This window comes from Lissotriton vulgaris, chromosome 6 (assembly GCF_964263255.1).
Source record: "Lissotriton vulgaris chromosome 6, aLisVul1.2, whole genome shotgun sequence".
NCBI classification, from domain to species: Eukaryota; Metazoa; Chordata; class Amphibia; order Caudata; family Salamandridae; genus Lissotriton; species Lissotriton vulgaris.
In genome coordinates this window covers 1,865,262,227-1,865,278,683 of record NC_141694.1, presented here as the reverse complement: position 1 = coordinate 1,865,278,683, position 16,457 = coordinate 1,865,262,227, and the positions used below count along the sequence as shown (strand labels likewise).

Here is a 16,457-nt window from a genome sequence, read left to right as displayed (position 1 = left end):
CGATGGCCAGCCAGACATGCACATTTTAAACTTCTTTAACCTAGCTGGGTTAGAGAAATAGCAGCCCTACAGGACTCTTGAGAGCTCTGAGTGAGGCAGCTTCCTCCAATCCTGGCACTGCTCTCATGCTGGTTGGAAAAGCGCCAGGATTGGTTAGGGGAGTTGGCTGGGTCTTAATTTGCCTGCCTTGACAGAAGACTGAAGGAGAAGGGCTTTGCATTTTTATTTTTTTCACCCACGCACCACCCTTGGAACATGCCAGCCGCCACTGCTTCTCAGAGCTCATTATCAGCAAAACAGAGTCGGTGAGGAATAACGATTCTGCGCTAAAGTATCAGGCCGAATACAGAGGGAGTTGGCTCAGGAGTTATCCCTGAAATCTCGGGGTAAATTAGTCGGGGTAAGATAGTCCATGCCTGAAAGAATTTGTGCAAAGGCTGGGGGTAGTAGCTCCAGCAGATTGTACCACAAGAGAGCACCTGGAGCATGGTTCCTCCCCATCTCTGGATATTTTAATTTAGGAATACCTTAGGAATCTGAGCGCAAGTCCCTTTCAGGACGATGTATGACAAACATTTGTCTCCAAAAGACCGCAATCAAGATCTAATGGATGCGATTGATGATGGAGGGGGATTGGAATTGAAGTGCCTGGATACCAGAACGGGTGATTGGCCGCACTGTACAATTCAAGTGATTAAAGTATTTTGTGTAAGTGCTGCCACTCAAGTTGTTGTAGCTTTTTCAAAACATGGTTGAACTTCTTCAGCCCAAAGATAAATCTAGATCACCTATGGAAATCCCTGGGGCCACAGCATGTTACGGTTGGTTTCATATCTAGTTCAGTACCGTGTACTGGGTTCAGGCACTGCAGCTTGCAGCCATATTCACAGCATTTCTCAACTCCTGGGCATTGCTGGTCTGTGCTGCATTCATTCACTGGTGGGCTGGGGAGGTCGGCACACGTCGGGTAGCTGGGAGCCATCGGACACAATCCCTTCTTTTCTGGAAATGAAAAAGTCAAGATGAGGCCAAGAGGTCCAAGTGAAAGAATATTTGACAGAGGTGAAATGAAGTGACTGTCATATGGGTCTGAGTTCCTTTTCAAATTCTCATAAAGTATATTCAATTCATTCAACAAAATAAACATTTCAGAAATGTTCCTAATTCCAACCTGCCTTTGCTACCTTTCTGTGATGTGTGAAATAAAAAAATAGATTACCATGAACCCCTTAATTGCTTCCACTGTTCTTTGCCTCTTGGCTGCACCCTCTCATTCTTAGAATACAAACGTGTGCCAACTTTCTGGCAAACAACACACATGTCATATCCTTTCTGCACCTTCCCCATCACAAGTATTCCAGAGTGTTCAAGCCTCTGAATGCTCCAGGTTGTTCCTCATAAATTTCAGAAATCAAGTAAATGCCTATGTCCTAGATTTTGTAAGACCCCAACAGGACCTGGGAAGGTTGCAGCATACATGTATGCAGAGTGCATGTGCAATGCTTTATTGTGGGCAGAGGGCTATCAAATTTGATCCCAGATGTGTGAATGGTGGCCATGATGGAAGCTGCTGAAATCCTTCTAAACAAAAATATAGTATGTAGGAACATGCCTCAGTTTATTCAAAGTGGGCCAGGGTGTTGTAAAAGAAAGAGCTACCAGCTGACACTTTGAGGAGTAGAAACAGCCCCTTCCTGTTTTATTCGTCCTTCAAGGTGTTACTGCAGTCAGAGTTAACTTAGTAAGTCTCCTCAGCCTCTTTTGTACCTCTCCCTGACAGGGGCTCCAGGCTCCACCTTTCTTCCTGATGAGTTTTCAGTTAACAGAGACTTCGGCCTGACAAGTCTGGGACTAATACAAAATATTTAAGGAACTGAGTGAAACCAGATGTAGAGATGGACCTCAGATATCCACATTGTTGCCCCCAAAACTAGACATTTAGGTCTGTGTGCCAGAGTTCTCATGTACCAGTAATTGGATCCACCCAGAAGGATGAATGGGACTACTTAAGCTCCATTTCCAGGATATAAATTTACTGGCTTCCTTACTAGGGGGGAAATCCTGGGCAAGAACCATGCAAAGAATGTTAGTAATCACCTGAAAAAAAGTATAAACTGACTGCAGGACTGCATTCCCCAGGGAAGATGCCTACCTGCAGAGCAATAATAACAATAATAGCAAACATCTGTAGAGTGCAGCATTCACAATTTCAAGTAGCATGCTGCTTTATCCTTATTCACAAGACCAAAATATCAAGTTTTGCAGGGAATGCTATATATTTTCAAGGCATAAATCACTTTTTACAGACAACTCAGTTGTTCATATAAGCGGAATATAATTATGTACGCAACATAGGTTCTCTGGTATGGGGTTGGGTGGGGTGTTCTAGGTCAAAGTGAGTGAGTGAGGGAGATTGAAAGGGGAGAGGTAATGTGACATATATACATTAGATTTACATAGTAAAACCTGTCTGGCCTCTTACAGACCAAGTATTCCAGCATATACACATAGCACTGTAGAGACACTGATAATGAATTTCCGTCGTCCGCGCTTGTATGAATGGTGTGTAGTAGTCAACGTTTCGACCCCTAAAGAGTTCTAGGTGGTTCACTCCTTAGTTTGGGTTCTTCATCAGGAGAATGCAACAGAGTACTCAATAGGTCAGACAGAACGTCAACTCAGGCTGTGAAGTCTAGGAGAGTGGGCTTCAAAATGCTCTTAATCAACAACAGGAAAAAGTACAGTCATGGGTTTGAATAAGCAGAAGATGTGTTATAAAATTCAAAGCTCTTCTTAATAGATGACCCAAAATTGTTCTTGCCCAGTGCCTCCAAAATCCTTAAGATTGCACTGTGAAGGACTGACCATGACTGACCATGACAGTGGATAGAGGGTCCTAAGGGATGCTAGGCACCCATATATACAAATTAGAAGTTGCTGATAATTTGTGGATCCCAGGGAGAAAAAAAAATAATTTGCTTTGAGATTTGCTCTGCTCTCAGATGAAAGCCAATTATTTATGGTTGCATGCATTTTCTCAGGTCATATCAATTTTGTTTTTTTTCTTTAGATGGTCACTGCTCAGACTTTCCCCATCTCTCAGTGCTGAGTCTTTTTGATGCTTGCAGCAGCTAAGACTTAAGCCTTCATAATGTATTTTGAAGAAAATATATCCTGCAGGGTTATTGAATTCTCCTGGAAGGATCCAAAAAATAGTCAAACACAGGGATATTATTACTTTTTTTTTTAAAGAAAAAGGTGCTGTGCAAGAAAGTGTATCTGTTTTTTTAAAAATCAACAAAAGACTATGGGCCAGATGTATCAATCTAAATTGCGATCGCAAACGCTGAAATTCGATGAATTTCTGCATTTGTGATCGCAATTTAGCTGTGTGCAATGTCTGAAATCAATCAATCAGAGTACTTGTAAAGCGCGCTACTTACCCGTGAGGGTCTCAAGGCGCTGAGGGGAGGGGGTGCTGCTACTGTTCGAAGAGCCAGGTCTTGAGGAGTCTTCTGAAGGCGAGTTGGTCTTGGGTCTGTGGTATGTTGGTAGGGAGGGTGTTTTAGGTCTTGGTGGCGTGGTAGACGAAGGATCTGCTGCCGTAGTCATACGTTGGATGCGGGGGACTGCGGCGAGAGCAAGGCTGGCGGAGCAGAGATGGCGGGTGGGGGTGCGTGCGTGGGTGTGGAGTTCGAAGGTGATCCTTTTGCAGACTGGGAGCCAGTGTAGGTCTTTTAGGTGGGGGGTGATGTGGCTGCGGCGGGGGACGTTGACAATCAGTCGGGCTGATGCGTTTTGAATGCATTGTAGTCGTCGTAAGTGTTTAGCTGGGATTCCTGCATAGAGTGTGTTTCCGTAGTCCAGTCTGATGCTGATGAGGGCCTTTGTCACAGTTTTTCGTGTTTCGGTTGGGATCCACGAGAACGTGATTCATACGGAAAACGTCGTATGAGTGATTCGTACGAAGACCCACACAATCACATACGCATCGTACCCCTGCAATCATGGGGGTACGCACTGTACCCCTATGCTCTGTACCTCTATGCACCATACACCCATGCACCGTACACCCATGCAACGTACCCCGATGCACCGTACCCCTATGCACCGTACCGCTATGCACCGTACCCCTGCAATCATGGGGTGCCCTCCCGAACCCAGAGGGGTCCGTTTCGCACGGGGTTTGAGTCGAAATATGCTTTTACGGACGTTTCTAACTCCAGTAGAAAAAGAGTTGTACGGAGTGTTGTCGTAACGAATCGTACTTGCTGGTTCGTGAAAAGCTGCTTCAATCCATACAGACGTCGTGCACTTCGTGTTCCGAAGGCGATTTGTATGTATTTTTAAGTAGTATGGTCTTTCGTACGATTCGCACGGACATCTGCTTTGGGTTCGAGTCATACTTCATTGTAGGTACGGGGATGTTGAAGGTGTACGATTCGTATGGGAAAAATGCTTCCTACGGCGATTCGTAGGGGATTTTACCGAATCGGAATCAACCCCATAATGTTAAAATTATTTAAACAAATACATATAAAATATATTATATAAACTTACTTAATAATATTCATAAATAATTACTTTTATAACGTATACATTGTTAAAAACATTTGATAAATTATAAATAAATATATACACATACAAAAATATTATTAACAACAATGTAAAAAATATATTTAACAAATTAAAAAATGACAATATTTAATTTTTTTAAAAATAAATTATACACAACATTAACAAAAAAAATACAGAAAAATATTGGATAGCAGAGGGAAAAATTACGATTCCCACTCCAAAGAGTGCAACAGTAAGGTAAGGTAAGTTTATTATGCATAGTTAATTAAAACCAGTGCAAAAACTTTTTACAAAAAATCTTAAAATGTTTATAAAAGTGATTTGTTCATTATAATCATTTTAAAATAAGCATACAATAAAGGATCCTGTGTAATTGTCCAAGAGCGTTTTTCTGAGTCCGGGGCAGCGTGTTCCCTTGCATCCTGATGACCGCCTACTTGTTGTCTGTGTCGATGATTGCCGATTTTGGAAGTTTTAACAGTCTTTGCTCGATCATCGCGAGGAACTTGACATATCTGCAGTTCAGTTTAGTGTTTGCAGGATCCAAACAAGCGAGCAACGCTTGCCTTCTATTGCTAGTCCCTATCTGCTTAAACTGGTCCTTTAGGAGCTGTTGGCGGGCTTGCCGAAGCTCTTCGCAGAAACAAGTCATATGGAGGATATAGCCCTTCTCTAGGTGGCAGAGCGGACAGGCTTCGTGACCGTTATTCCTGAGCCATGGTGGAAGATGCTCTCTGCTGGGCAAAATCCCTAGTATGTGTTTCAAAAACCTCAATTTTATGGCTTTTGGATAGCCCTGACTAAAATATGGTCGTGGTGTCAGGGATTTGTACGAATTGAGTGTCATCCATGCGTGATTTCTTTTTGCGAAGGCGGGCTTGTCCTCTAGTAAGGAAAGAGATTTGACGCTTTTCCAGACTAGTTTTTTAAACGGGTTATGCCCGAGTTGCATGTTCCAGATCGCAGATAGTTTGGTGGCCCCAAATGCCGCCTGCAGGTAAGTTCTTGCCTGAGATACATCCCTGCTTTGTATATCTTGCCATAACAGAGAGTTTAGTGTGTCAGTAGCGGCAGAGCGGAGATTGTGGCAGCAAATGATGTAGGCACTCTGTCTAGCAAGATCTTGTTTTTGCAAGCCAAACTCCAACCTTATTTGGGTGGGTGAGGTGTAGGGCGGGAGCGAGAACATTGTTCTGTAGGCTTTTACCTGGATAGCATCCAGGTTTTTAGAGTCTCTTCCTCGTAGTGCCTCGCTGCCGAAAAAGATTGAGGGCAGTAGTTTAGCCTGAATAACTTGCAAGTAAGGGGTCAAAGTTGGCCCCATCAGTTGGTTGGCTAAATGTTTCAACGTAACAGCTATCAAAACCCCTCTCCTTCTTGTTTTCTGCTGCTGCTGTGTAAATGTACCTTCTCTGTCAAAAGTGACTCCCGGGTATTTGTACTCGCATGCTGGCTCAATTTTTTGGCCGCCCAGGGTCCAGAGCTTCTGTTGTTTATTGTTGGTGTTGATTGACATGGTGCGCGTTTTGCCCAGGTTTATTTTTAGGTTGTTTTCCGTTGCGTAACTGTGCATTTGGATCAGAAGCCGCTGAAGGCCGATGTAGGTGTAACTGAGTAATTCGACGTCGTCAGCGAGCAAAAGATTACTCAGATTTTTCCCTCCCATCCTCGGGGAGTGGGAGTTACATGTATCGAGTAGGCTTGGTAGATCCGCCATGAACAGATTAAACAATATTGGGGCAAGCACGCACCCTTGCTTGAGGCCTTTGGTGGTGCGAACTTTAGTCGACAAATGGGTGCCGCTTCCTAGCTTGACCTGCACCCAGGTATCAGAGTGGAGAAGCTTCAGCATGTTTAGAATCGGCTGCAAAATACCCCATTGTGCTAGTTTCCCCCAAAGTCTGCCTCTCTCGATGTTGTGAAATGCTGCACTGAAGTCGATGTTGCATAGGTGCAGCGGCAGTTTTTTGGTTTTTGCTGCATCAATGATTAGTGAGATAGCCAGGATGTTGGTTGCTGTACCAGTATTTTTCCGGAAGCCGGTCTGGTTCAGAGGTATGATCTGATTTGATTCCGCCAATAGCACAATCTCCTCTAAAATGGTTCCCGCGAAATATTTTGCCTCGTTGTCGAGGAGGGCTACTAGGCGATAGTTGTTAGGGTCTGTTTTGTCGCCTTTTTTGTATATGGGGACAATCGTCGACCCCCTCCAAGATTCTGGGATTCTATTTAGAAGTCTAATTTCCATGAGTAACGGTTGCATAATGGTCGCCCATTCTGTGTTTTTTTCCTTAAACAGGGCTGGCGGAATGCCGTTAGGTCCTGGAGCTCCTTCTTTCCTGCCCTTGCAAATCTGCTTTGTTATTAAGGCTGTCTGCTGAGAAGCTGATATGTCCAAGTTGTTTTCTGGCAGGCATTGCTCTCTCTGAGTCAATAGCACCGGCATAAAAGTTGTGGAGTTTGGCTCTGTGTTGGTGATTCTTTTTGCTCCTACATGTTCCGGAGGGTCATTAAAGTGGCTGCAGAGATAGTTGATCCATGACTCTTCCACAATGTGAGATCCTAGGTCTTTGTGCTGTGGACGCAGGATCCTGTTCACTGATTGCCAGAAGCGGGCACTATTTTTGCTTTTGGTGTCATATAGTAGTTTTGCCCAGGCCTCGTTTTCAGCGTCTTTTTTTATATTCCATTTTGTGCGATTGAGCTCAGCCCTTTGATTTTCAGCACGGCTCGTAGGTAGACGTTTTTGGGAACTGATCTTAGCTTCCGTAATGTCAGGTTAACTGATCTTTTTGGTATCTCTCTTTAAGTTGATTTTTCTGCTCTCTTTATAAAAGTTACTTTTTGGGGCAGTCTTAGTTGTCAGTGCTTTTACCAGTAATCATGTGTATTGCTCCCAGTGAGAGATATGCCCAGCTGCATTTGGTTTATGAGTGTTGTATAGTTGAAGGGCAGTTTCGGCCAGAGTAGTTGTGTTGGCTGGCGTACATTTGATCCTTTTTTTCTTAATGGAGTAAATCGCCCCAAGCATTTTGTCTGGCCTAATTGCAGTTGGCGTCTTTGATGTCATGTGGCATTCCTGGTGACGATGGTCGCTTTCACCCTTATCCCCCATTCTGAATCCCATGATGTGTGGGTATAATGCCAGACTGGCAAAGGTATAGTCCAGGATGGAGCTGACTGTAGATGAATAAAAGGTTTCTACTGGGGGAGAGTCAGTCATAAATCTTCCATTTAGTGCCCGGAGGTTTTGATGTTCTAGGTCTTGGAGCAAACAGTTGTTTTGATTCTTTCTCCTGTTTAAAGGGGCACTTTGTGATGGTATAGTGTAGATTTTATTTAGAGCCAAAGCCTCTTCTTCTACTGATGAACCAAGTAAGTTTTGGTTAAAATCCCCTGTCAGGAGGAAGAGTGGATTTTCCATCTGGGTGGCGTACTCCGCCAATTGGTTGGAGATTTTAATGGAATCTTTAACTCTGTGTTTGGGGTGGACATATGCGTTGAGAAGGCATATCTCTTCTTCTTTATTCCCAAGCTGTAGTTTTATCTTTACTGTTAAGGTTGTAGTTGTGGATGAGTCCATAAGGACTGCCGAAGGAATTGTTGTTGTGGATACGTATGTGGCCAAGCCTCCTGACTGGTGGCCCAATCTGTTAGTTCTGACCGCTGCTGTTGAGTAGCAAGTGAAGCCCGTGATATGTTGTGAGGTTGTAAGCCAGGTTTCTTGCAGCATTATTATGTCAAAGAGAGAGATATACTTTTGGAAGTCTAGGTCGTCCATTTTTGAGGTTAGGCCGTTTATGTTCCAGGAACAAATGCCTATAGTTGGTGCCCTTCCCTTTTATCCATCTCTATTTTGTTGGTGGCGTCAAGCCTCTTCGGAGCGTATGAAGATAGTTCGGGACAATGTTTCCCTTGTTGGTGCTCGATTTTGGTATGGTGCCCCCCTTACACTAGCTTCTGCCCGTCCCCGGGGGCTGCGTATGTTCCTAACTTCTTCGCAAGGGCTTAGTAGTGGTAAAAGTGCGGGTCTGATGGTCCTTTGGAACTGGGCTTTGCCTGTTCGTTGTGAACGATAGCTTGGAGCCAGCTGCCACCGTCGGCCTTTCTGTTGATTGCTGCCAAGGGCTGTTCTCTCTTAATTTGGGTGAGCTTCCCAGGGCACCCCTGAAAACACTACAGGTGTTTACCTGTTGTGTCTCTGATTCTGGTCTTATCCTCCTCAGGAGTGGCGAGGGGTAAGCTGGTCTATGTAAGGGGACCAGCTTAATGCCCCAGTTCTTGAATTGCTCTGCTTCCGCTAAGATGGAATCTACAACATTACTAGAGGACCAAGTTGTCTTGGTCGCCTCTGGGCTGTTTTGGTTGGCCGCGGGTATACATTCTACATAGATTAAGTCCTTGGTACATATCCCCCCCAGGTTGGGAATGCATTCCATTAGTCTAAGAATGTTGCCACGATTTAGCAGGTCCTGCTGCCCTTGTGATGTGTATTCCGGGTGAAAGACCAAGAACTCCATTGTTTGTTGTATACTTCCTTCCGCCTGCTGTTTTATTGATGTATGATGTGCTTTGACTAATGAACCATGACGTGGTTCAGCTTCGTGTGATGCCAGGTGATTACCTTCGCCTGGCATATTGCCGGTGAGTGTTATTGCTTTAGTGGAGGTGGATTGCTTTAGTATTGATCGCGTTTCGTATGGCTATTTTACCTGTGAGTACTCAGTTTGGCTGGAAGCAGAATGAATGATCGTGGTTGGTGTGTCTCTTATTGGAACTTCCTGATTAGAGCTTAGCGTTGAGCCAGTAGTTCTTTTCCTGACCCCCTCCTTGGAGTTTGACGTAGTTGGTTGGTTGCTTGCGGCTGGTATTGATGTTTCTTGGTTGGTTGTCTTATCGGGTATTTCCCTTTGGATGGGGGGCTTCTCGTTTGGAGGTACTGGGTCTCCCCCTTGCCCTTCGGAGATACACTCCTGCATGTTCTTAGTGCTGCTAGGCTTTGTAGACGGTTTAGTCTTTGTTGCCTCATCTCTGTGTGCATTCGTGGTTTCAATTTGGTCTCTTGCCGATGGGTCTTGGGACCATGGCCCTTCTTGATCCGGCAAGCTGCTGTTTATTTTTTGCTGCTGGATATAGTCACTGGGCATGTGGTTTTCCCTGTCTGTAAAATGGGCATTGTTTCTGTTAACCGAGGATTTTTCCTTTGGGCCAAAGAAGATGGGAAAATATTTTGTTGTAGCTATTTGAGGTTTTTGGTTGAGCCCTTTTCTTTTTTGTTATCGCTGTTCTTTGGCGTTAAATTTTTGCGGGAACTCCAGTCCCGTCTGATTTGTCTCCTCATTTGCAGGGACATGATGGACAGTTAGCTTTGTGCCGGATATTTTGCTCCTGGAGTCTCCCTTTTCGGTTTTATTGGGGCCCGTTTCTTTTGTTGCATTTTTTCTGTATAGATTCCTTAAATCACCTATTAAGTCGGTTAGCATTGAGGGCAGTGTGGCTAATTTGTCCACTGCCTGGCTGCAATTGCAGCTCAGGTAGGTGCTTGTTTGTGCTCTCCTTATCAGATTGTTCAGGTTGCCCAGCTTATCATCGATGCCGGCTGTAAAAACTGCCAGTGTATTAAGAAGGGTAAGTTGTAACTCCATTGTTTCTGTTTGATATTGCAGGGCATCTACTGCTAGCTGGATTATATTTAGCAGTGAGTTCCAGGTTCCAGAGTTATGTTCCTTCCCCCGCTCTTTCTTGTTAGGGATGTTGATGGAGTTGTTGGTGTTATTGGCTACCAGAGGTGGATCGAGGGAGTGGGGCTCTTTGTGGTCTGTTGCATAGGTTGCTAGCATGTCTTCCCATTCTTGTGTATTAAGGTAAGACACTATTGCCCTGCCTTCAACTTTCTGGCTAGAGTTGTGAGGGCTTGTTGCCTCCCTGCCCGAGGTGCTTGTTGCTAAGGCATAGGTTTCGGGGTCTGTGAGAGGTGGAGCACATCCAGCCTTTGAATGAGACTTGATGGTTGTGCTATGGCTGTGGCTCAAAGATTGTATGCCCGGCGTGGGCTAGATTGGGTTTTCTTGGGGAGAGACGATGTTAGTGTCTGTATGCCGAGCCCAGAAGCCCTTTCGGTTGAACAACTGTCTAATTTATCGGCTAGTTTTGGTTCCAAAATAGTTTTTGCATTGGCTTTAGGATCTTCCAGTGGGGACCACAGGACATTTCCCCGACTGAATATAGCCCGGCTGGCTGGGTAGGCGGGTGATGATTGCAGATTGGAAGTTGCATCATGGAGTTTTCCCCCTGCAATTGGGATCCCCTGAGGAGTGCTGATGTTCCTGTGCTTTGAGATGCCAAGTTGGTGAGCGTCCGCCTTGGGATTTTCTAAAGACGAGGGGCTAGTGGTCATTTCGAGCAATGGTGGTGGCAAGCATATTGGTCTCAGTAGCAAGGGGAGCAGGCGGGTTTGCAAACCATGCAGATGTTTGTTGCTCGAGAAAATGGCTGAGCCCGGATCCTTTAGGAATTCAAACTTTGAGTATATCTTGGGTTGGTAGAGCTTTTTTGCGGTCTGTGGCTCTCTTGCTGAGGTCTCTTGGATCAAGGCTGTTGGCTATCCCTGCTCTATTTTGGTATGATTCGGCTCCGATGCCTGTTCTATTGTGGTAGAATTTGGCTCCGTACCGGTGGGTGGGCTTTGGTTTGTTTTCTTTTTGCTTCCTTTCCCATTTCCCGTTTTTGCCTTCGATTTTGGCTTTGGCTCCGGGGAGCCCCTGACCCTTTCCGACCTCATGCCGTTATGCGAGGATGCTTGAAGGGGTGATCCTTCCCAGAATAGACCCCGAATGAACTCGGAGCTTCTCCTGCGTTGACCTCTGCGTTGACTTCTCTTTCCCGGCTCTCCGACTCTCCGGCTCTCTGGCTCTGGCTCCGGGTCTGGCTCTCATTTGGAGCCCTCTCTCGCTGGGGCGAGTGTCGCCTTTCTCCCTCGCTTCCCAGGAAAGTGCAGGGGGAGAAGCTAAGCAGCTCACGCACAGCCGAGCGTGCTGGGTCGGGCTGAGCTGGGCTGAGCTGAGTCCGCGGGCCCGCTGTGCCGTGCCGCTCTGCCTTAATTCGGCGCCAAGGACTCTTGCGACTCCCCCCGGCGCAGCCGCGCTCAAGAAATCCCCTGTGGGTCCCGCCGCAATGGCAAGTACTCGCGGCACAGCCAGCCGTGTTCAGAAAGTCCAGCAACGCTCGCGGCAGGGAGCCCCTCCTCTGCCAATCTCTCCAACGCCACCGCCGCCGCCGCTTTCCTGTCTCGCTCGGCACTTCCCCGCACCAGTAAGCCGGAAGGCCGTTCCACCCCGCCGGCAGGCTGAGAGGCAGGCGAAAGGCAGGAAGTCAGCAGGCAAGTCCAGGCAAGTCCAACGGGCATCAGGCAGCACAGTGCCAGCAGCTCACAGGGCGCACAGGAGAGCACAGGAGAGCACAGGTGAGTGGGCGGTGAGAGAAGCTCACAAGGAGAACTGACCGCGAGCTGAGCGCTCGGGGGGAACCTCGGGCGAATCGGACCTGGTCAGACTGCCAAGGTCAACCCCCCCGGCTCTTACTTTGCGGCCGCCTCTATCGGCAGCCGTGCTCGCGTCTCTGACCCTCCCGCACTGCTCGCGCTGCTCGGAAGCATCCTCACCTCCTTTGCCGGTGCGTTGAAGATGCGGCCACTTCAGCTGAATTTTCCGGGGGAATTTTGCAGGGTAGAAATCTGCACGCCCGCTGGTGAAACCCGCTGGCAAAATCCCGCTGCCTCTGCTTCAACTTTCAGTGGCTCTGTTCTCTCAACAGTAGGGAAAGTGCTGAATAGCGTAGGGGTGAAAATTACTATTCCCACTTAAGTGAGTGCAACATTAAGGAAAGTATTGGATAGTGTAGGGGTTAAAATTACTATTCCAACTCCAAAGAGTGCAACAGTAGGCAAAGTGTTGGATAGCGTAGGGGTACACATTACTATTCGCGCTCCAGAGATTACAATAGTAGGGAGAGTGTTGGATTGCAAAGGGTTAAATGACTATTTCCCGCCGATGGGAAAGTGGTTACGACCGATGTGTAGGTTACTGGGAACAAGGAGAGGAATGATTGCAGTTAGAATCATTCGCACCAGCCCTAATATGTTTGTGTACATAGCGGTGGCAAAATTTTCAGGATGGGCATGGATGATTAGAGCCCGACTCCTGAAAGCTTAATATATTACCTAACCTCGTAGGCCAAGTACCCTTGTTAATAATTGTGTAGCAATATTATGCACATTTGTACCGTTAATGGAATTCTTTTATTTATTTATTTCATGAATTTTTATAATCTGATTTTAAATTGATTTTATCTACCAAAATGTATACATGTACTTTTTATATATGGAATATGCTTTTATGACAATCGTCGAATAAAGCTTGCTTGACTTGACTTGACTATTTCCACTCCAGTGAGTACAACTGAAGAGAAAGTGTTGGATAGCATGGGGGTAAAAATTACTATTTTCACTCCAGTGAGTGCAACAGTAGGGAAAGTTTTGGATAGCGTAGTGGTTATAATTGCTATTCTAACTCCAGAAAGTGCAAAAGTTGGGAAAGTGTTAGATAGAGTAGGGTAAACATGCCTATTCCCATTCCAGAGAGTGCAACAGTAGAGAAAGTGTTGGATAGCGTAGGGGTAAAAATTACTATTCCCACTCCAGAGAGTCCAACAGTAGGGAAAGGGTTGGATAGGATTGGGGTTAAAAATAACATAATGTTTGTTAATTAAATAATGATTGTTAATAAAATTAACAATAAGTTAATTATAAATACCAATGAATTAAAATTAATAATTATTTTAATAACATTAGATTACTTCCCACCCTATTCCCAATAAACACAAAACCTACTCCACATAAAATGTAACACAATTCATATAATTATCAATTAATAAAAAGTAATTACCAATTATCAATTAACAATAAATTAAATATCAATGCCAATAAATAATTAATACACATTAATTACCAATTATTAATTAATTAGAAATACATTAATTATTAATACCAATAAATATTAATAAATAATTACTTACTTATGATAAATTACTTCCCACCTTATTCCTCTATAAACACACAAACCGCTCCTAAACTAAATTAACACAATTATTATATTTTTCAAATAATTAATAAATAAAAATGTATTGCCAATTAATATTTAAATAACAATATATTAATTATCAATACCAATACATTTTAAACATTAATTAGTTAATTACAATTAAATTACTTCCCACCCTATTCCCCTAACCCACAACCCGCTCCATAAAAAAATTAATACAATTATCAATGAATCATTACCAATTAATAATTAATACGCAATAAATTAATAATCAATACCAATAAATAAACATGAATAATTACTTAATTACAAATAAATTACTTTCCACTCTATTCCCCTCTAAAACCACAACACGCTACAGAACTAAAATGAATAATGTAATAAAAAATTATAATTTCTAAAAATTATAAATTAAATGATTATAATTGAATTACTTCCCACCCTATTTCCCTGTAAACCCACAACCTGCTACAGTACTAAAACACAAAATCTACTTAAAAAAATGACTAACTTCTAAGGAATTAATATATATATATTCAAAAAAATAATACAAAACATAACAAAACATGTGGCACACATACATATAACATATATACTAAAATACATAACACTAACAAAAACATCAATATTATTAACATCGATATTTTTACTGTCGATAATAATAACTTCAATATTAATAAAAACAATATTTCTTACCTTCAGGTCGATATTCTGGTCACCGATGTTCTTGCTGTCGATATTCTGTCCCTTCAATATTTTAAACTCAATATTAATGTAGGTCGAAATAAAAAACTCAATATTTAGTCTGGGCACCAAGTTATCCATAGGTAGCAATCCCAAAAAGTACTTTGTATCACGCCATCCATCCTGAGTACAGTTCTGAAGGTAACTTTCCACGATGTCAAGAGTGAGCTTCCCTTGTTACAATGTGTCCTAGGATCCCAGGCCTTCTCCTATCTGAAGCACAATGACCTTCCTTTATCAACCCAAGCCACAAGATTGTAACTTCTTCTCTCTTAGGTTAGCTTACTAAAATAAAGGTATTGCTTTTCCTACAGAATGTATTCTCTACCTGCAATGGAAATGTGGGAAAGAACAAAGTCTGAAACGCACATGAAATTCAACTATTAATTATTAAAGGGAGAGTTTCCAGGGACTTGCAATTCCGGCCTAAGACTTCAGCTAACATAGGGGAATCAGTATATAAGCTTTACAAAATCACATAACGTTAATGCAATTCAACTAGTACATTTACCTACATGTAGAATGACATAGTTAATAAGCATATTCAATACACGTATAAGTGTCAGTTGCACAATAGTTGTTATCCATGTTAACGTTTTCTGCTAGTTACATTTATTTTCTACGTTAATTTTCCATGTTGCTTAGTAAATGACCGAAAATACACCACGTATTCATGTTAATACATTTCAAAATGTTAGCACTTTACGTTAATAGCACAAATGATTATATGGGGGCGTGTTCTGCACATGATTATGATGCACCCCTACAATTAATATAACATTTCTGCTACATCAAAAGTGTTTGTTGGTGGTCCACAAATGTGTGGTATTCTGCGGAACAACTAAGCTGCAACTCAAACAGAACGTTTGATTGTGCACCGACCCAGCATCAATACATATGAATGAATCTAGTGAATGAAGAATGGGCAGGAAGGAAACCTACATATTAAGGAGCATATTGATTATAAAGTCACGCAATGCAGCAAGTCACCTAGTTGAGCTGCGTGACAGGGAAAGGGCAGGATTATAGATAATACAGTTCATTCCTGCCTTTGTCCCTGTGCTAGTGCTGTTTTGTCTAGCCAACACAGAGACTTTTGAGCTATGGAGCCTGCGTTGTAAAGAGGATTGTTTTTGCAGAGGAAGTGGCACCTTTCTGCTCAAAAATAATACCCTGAGGCATTTTCCTTTTTCTATGTGTGCTACAGAATGCAGCACATATAGAAAAATGTAGTAAAGAGGAGAAATGAAGATTTTTCTCCTTGCTACACCTCATCTGGGAAGGTGTAGTATTTTTACACATTCCCAAGTCGACCACTTTTGGTAAATTTGGGAGTGGCATCCTTGAAGTGGCTTACAACAAGCTGTGTTTTTAACCTTGCCCAGACTCAAAAGTTGGAATAAAATTGACAAGGTTATGCATGAGTCTAGCCAAATTTTATTATCACGGGGTCTATATTGTTTGGGGCAGATTCCGATCTGGGTCAGAAAGCACTCCGACTGAGCCGTATTGGGGTATTTTCCAATCCGGACTCCTGCAGTCCGACCGAGCAAGTATGATGCTTTTGTATGTGGTCGGACTCGGTTTGGTTAGACTCTCATAGAAGTCAATAGGAGCCGGTTGTATGACGCGTACATGGGCTCCCATTGACTGAATGGCTACTTCGCGGACAAGTGAGCCCCCTACAGTGGATACGCATCAGTGCCATCCGCAGCATAGATGCCTGTGTTGGGGAGACCCATGGGTCTCCCCCTGTGTCCGAGTCGTAAGGCTGCTGGTCACAAGGGGTCCGACGCAGACCCATGAAGTCCAACTCCTGGAACTATTGCGAGCCGGACGCTCTGACTCGATCCGGTTGTCCGAATTGAGCATCGTACTAGTTCGGTCGTGAAACGTCTCCATTGCGCGCCACGGTTAGCTTGTGACCAAGTCGTGTGGAGCAGTTTGGACTCGAAAACAATTCGGACGGAGATATCCCGCTTGTTTGAATCGTACTTTGACGTCCGGACCCGTGTATGACTCGGACTGAAATTCAGC

The 16,457-nt window shown here is 43.8% G+C and overlaps 1 protein-coding gene across 1 annotated transcript in view; it reads right to left on the bottom strand.

Moving 5' to 3' along the window:
• LOC147709687 (uncharacterized) overlaps nucleotides 1–16,457 on the bottom strand; it is a 280,392-nt gene that overhangs the window by 70,999 nt on the left and 192,936 nt on the right. The window contains exon 16 of the mRNA XM_086926072.1: nucleotides 847–1,002. Within this exon, the coding sequence (XP_086782198.1) occupies nucleotides 847–1,002 (156 nt within the window). The remainder of the gene's footprint in view (nucleotides 1–846; nucleotides 1,003–16,457) is intronic.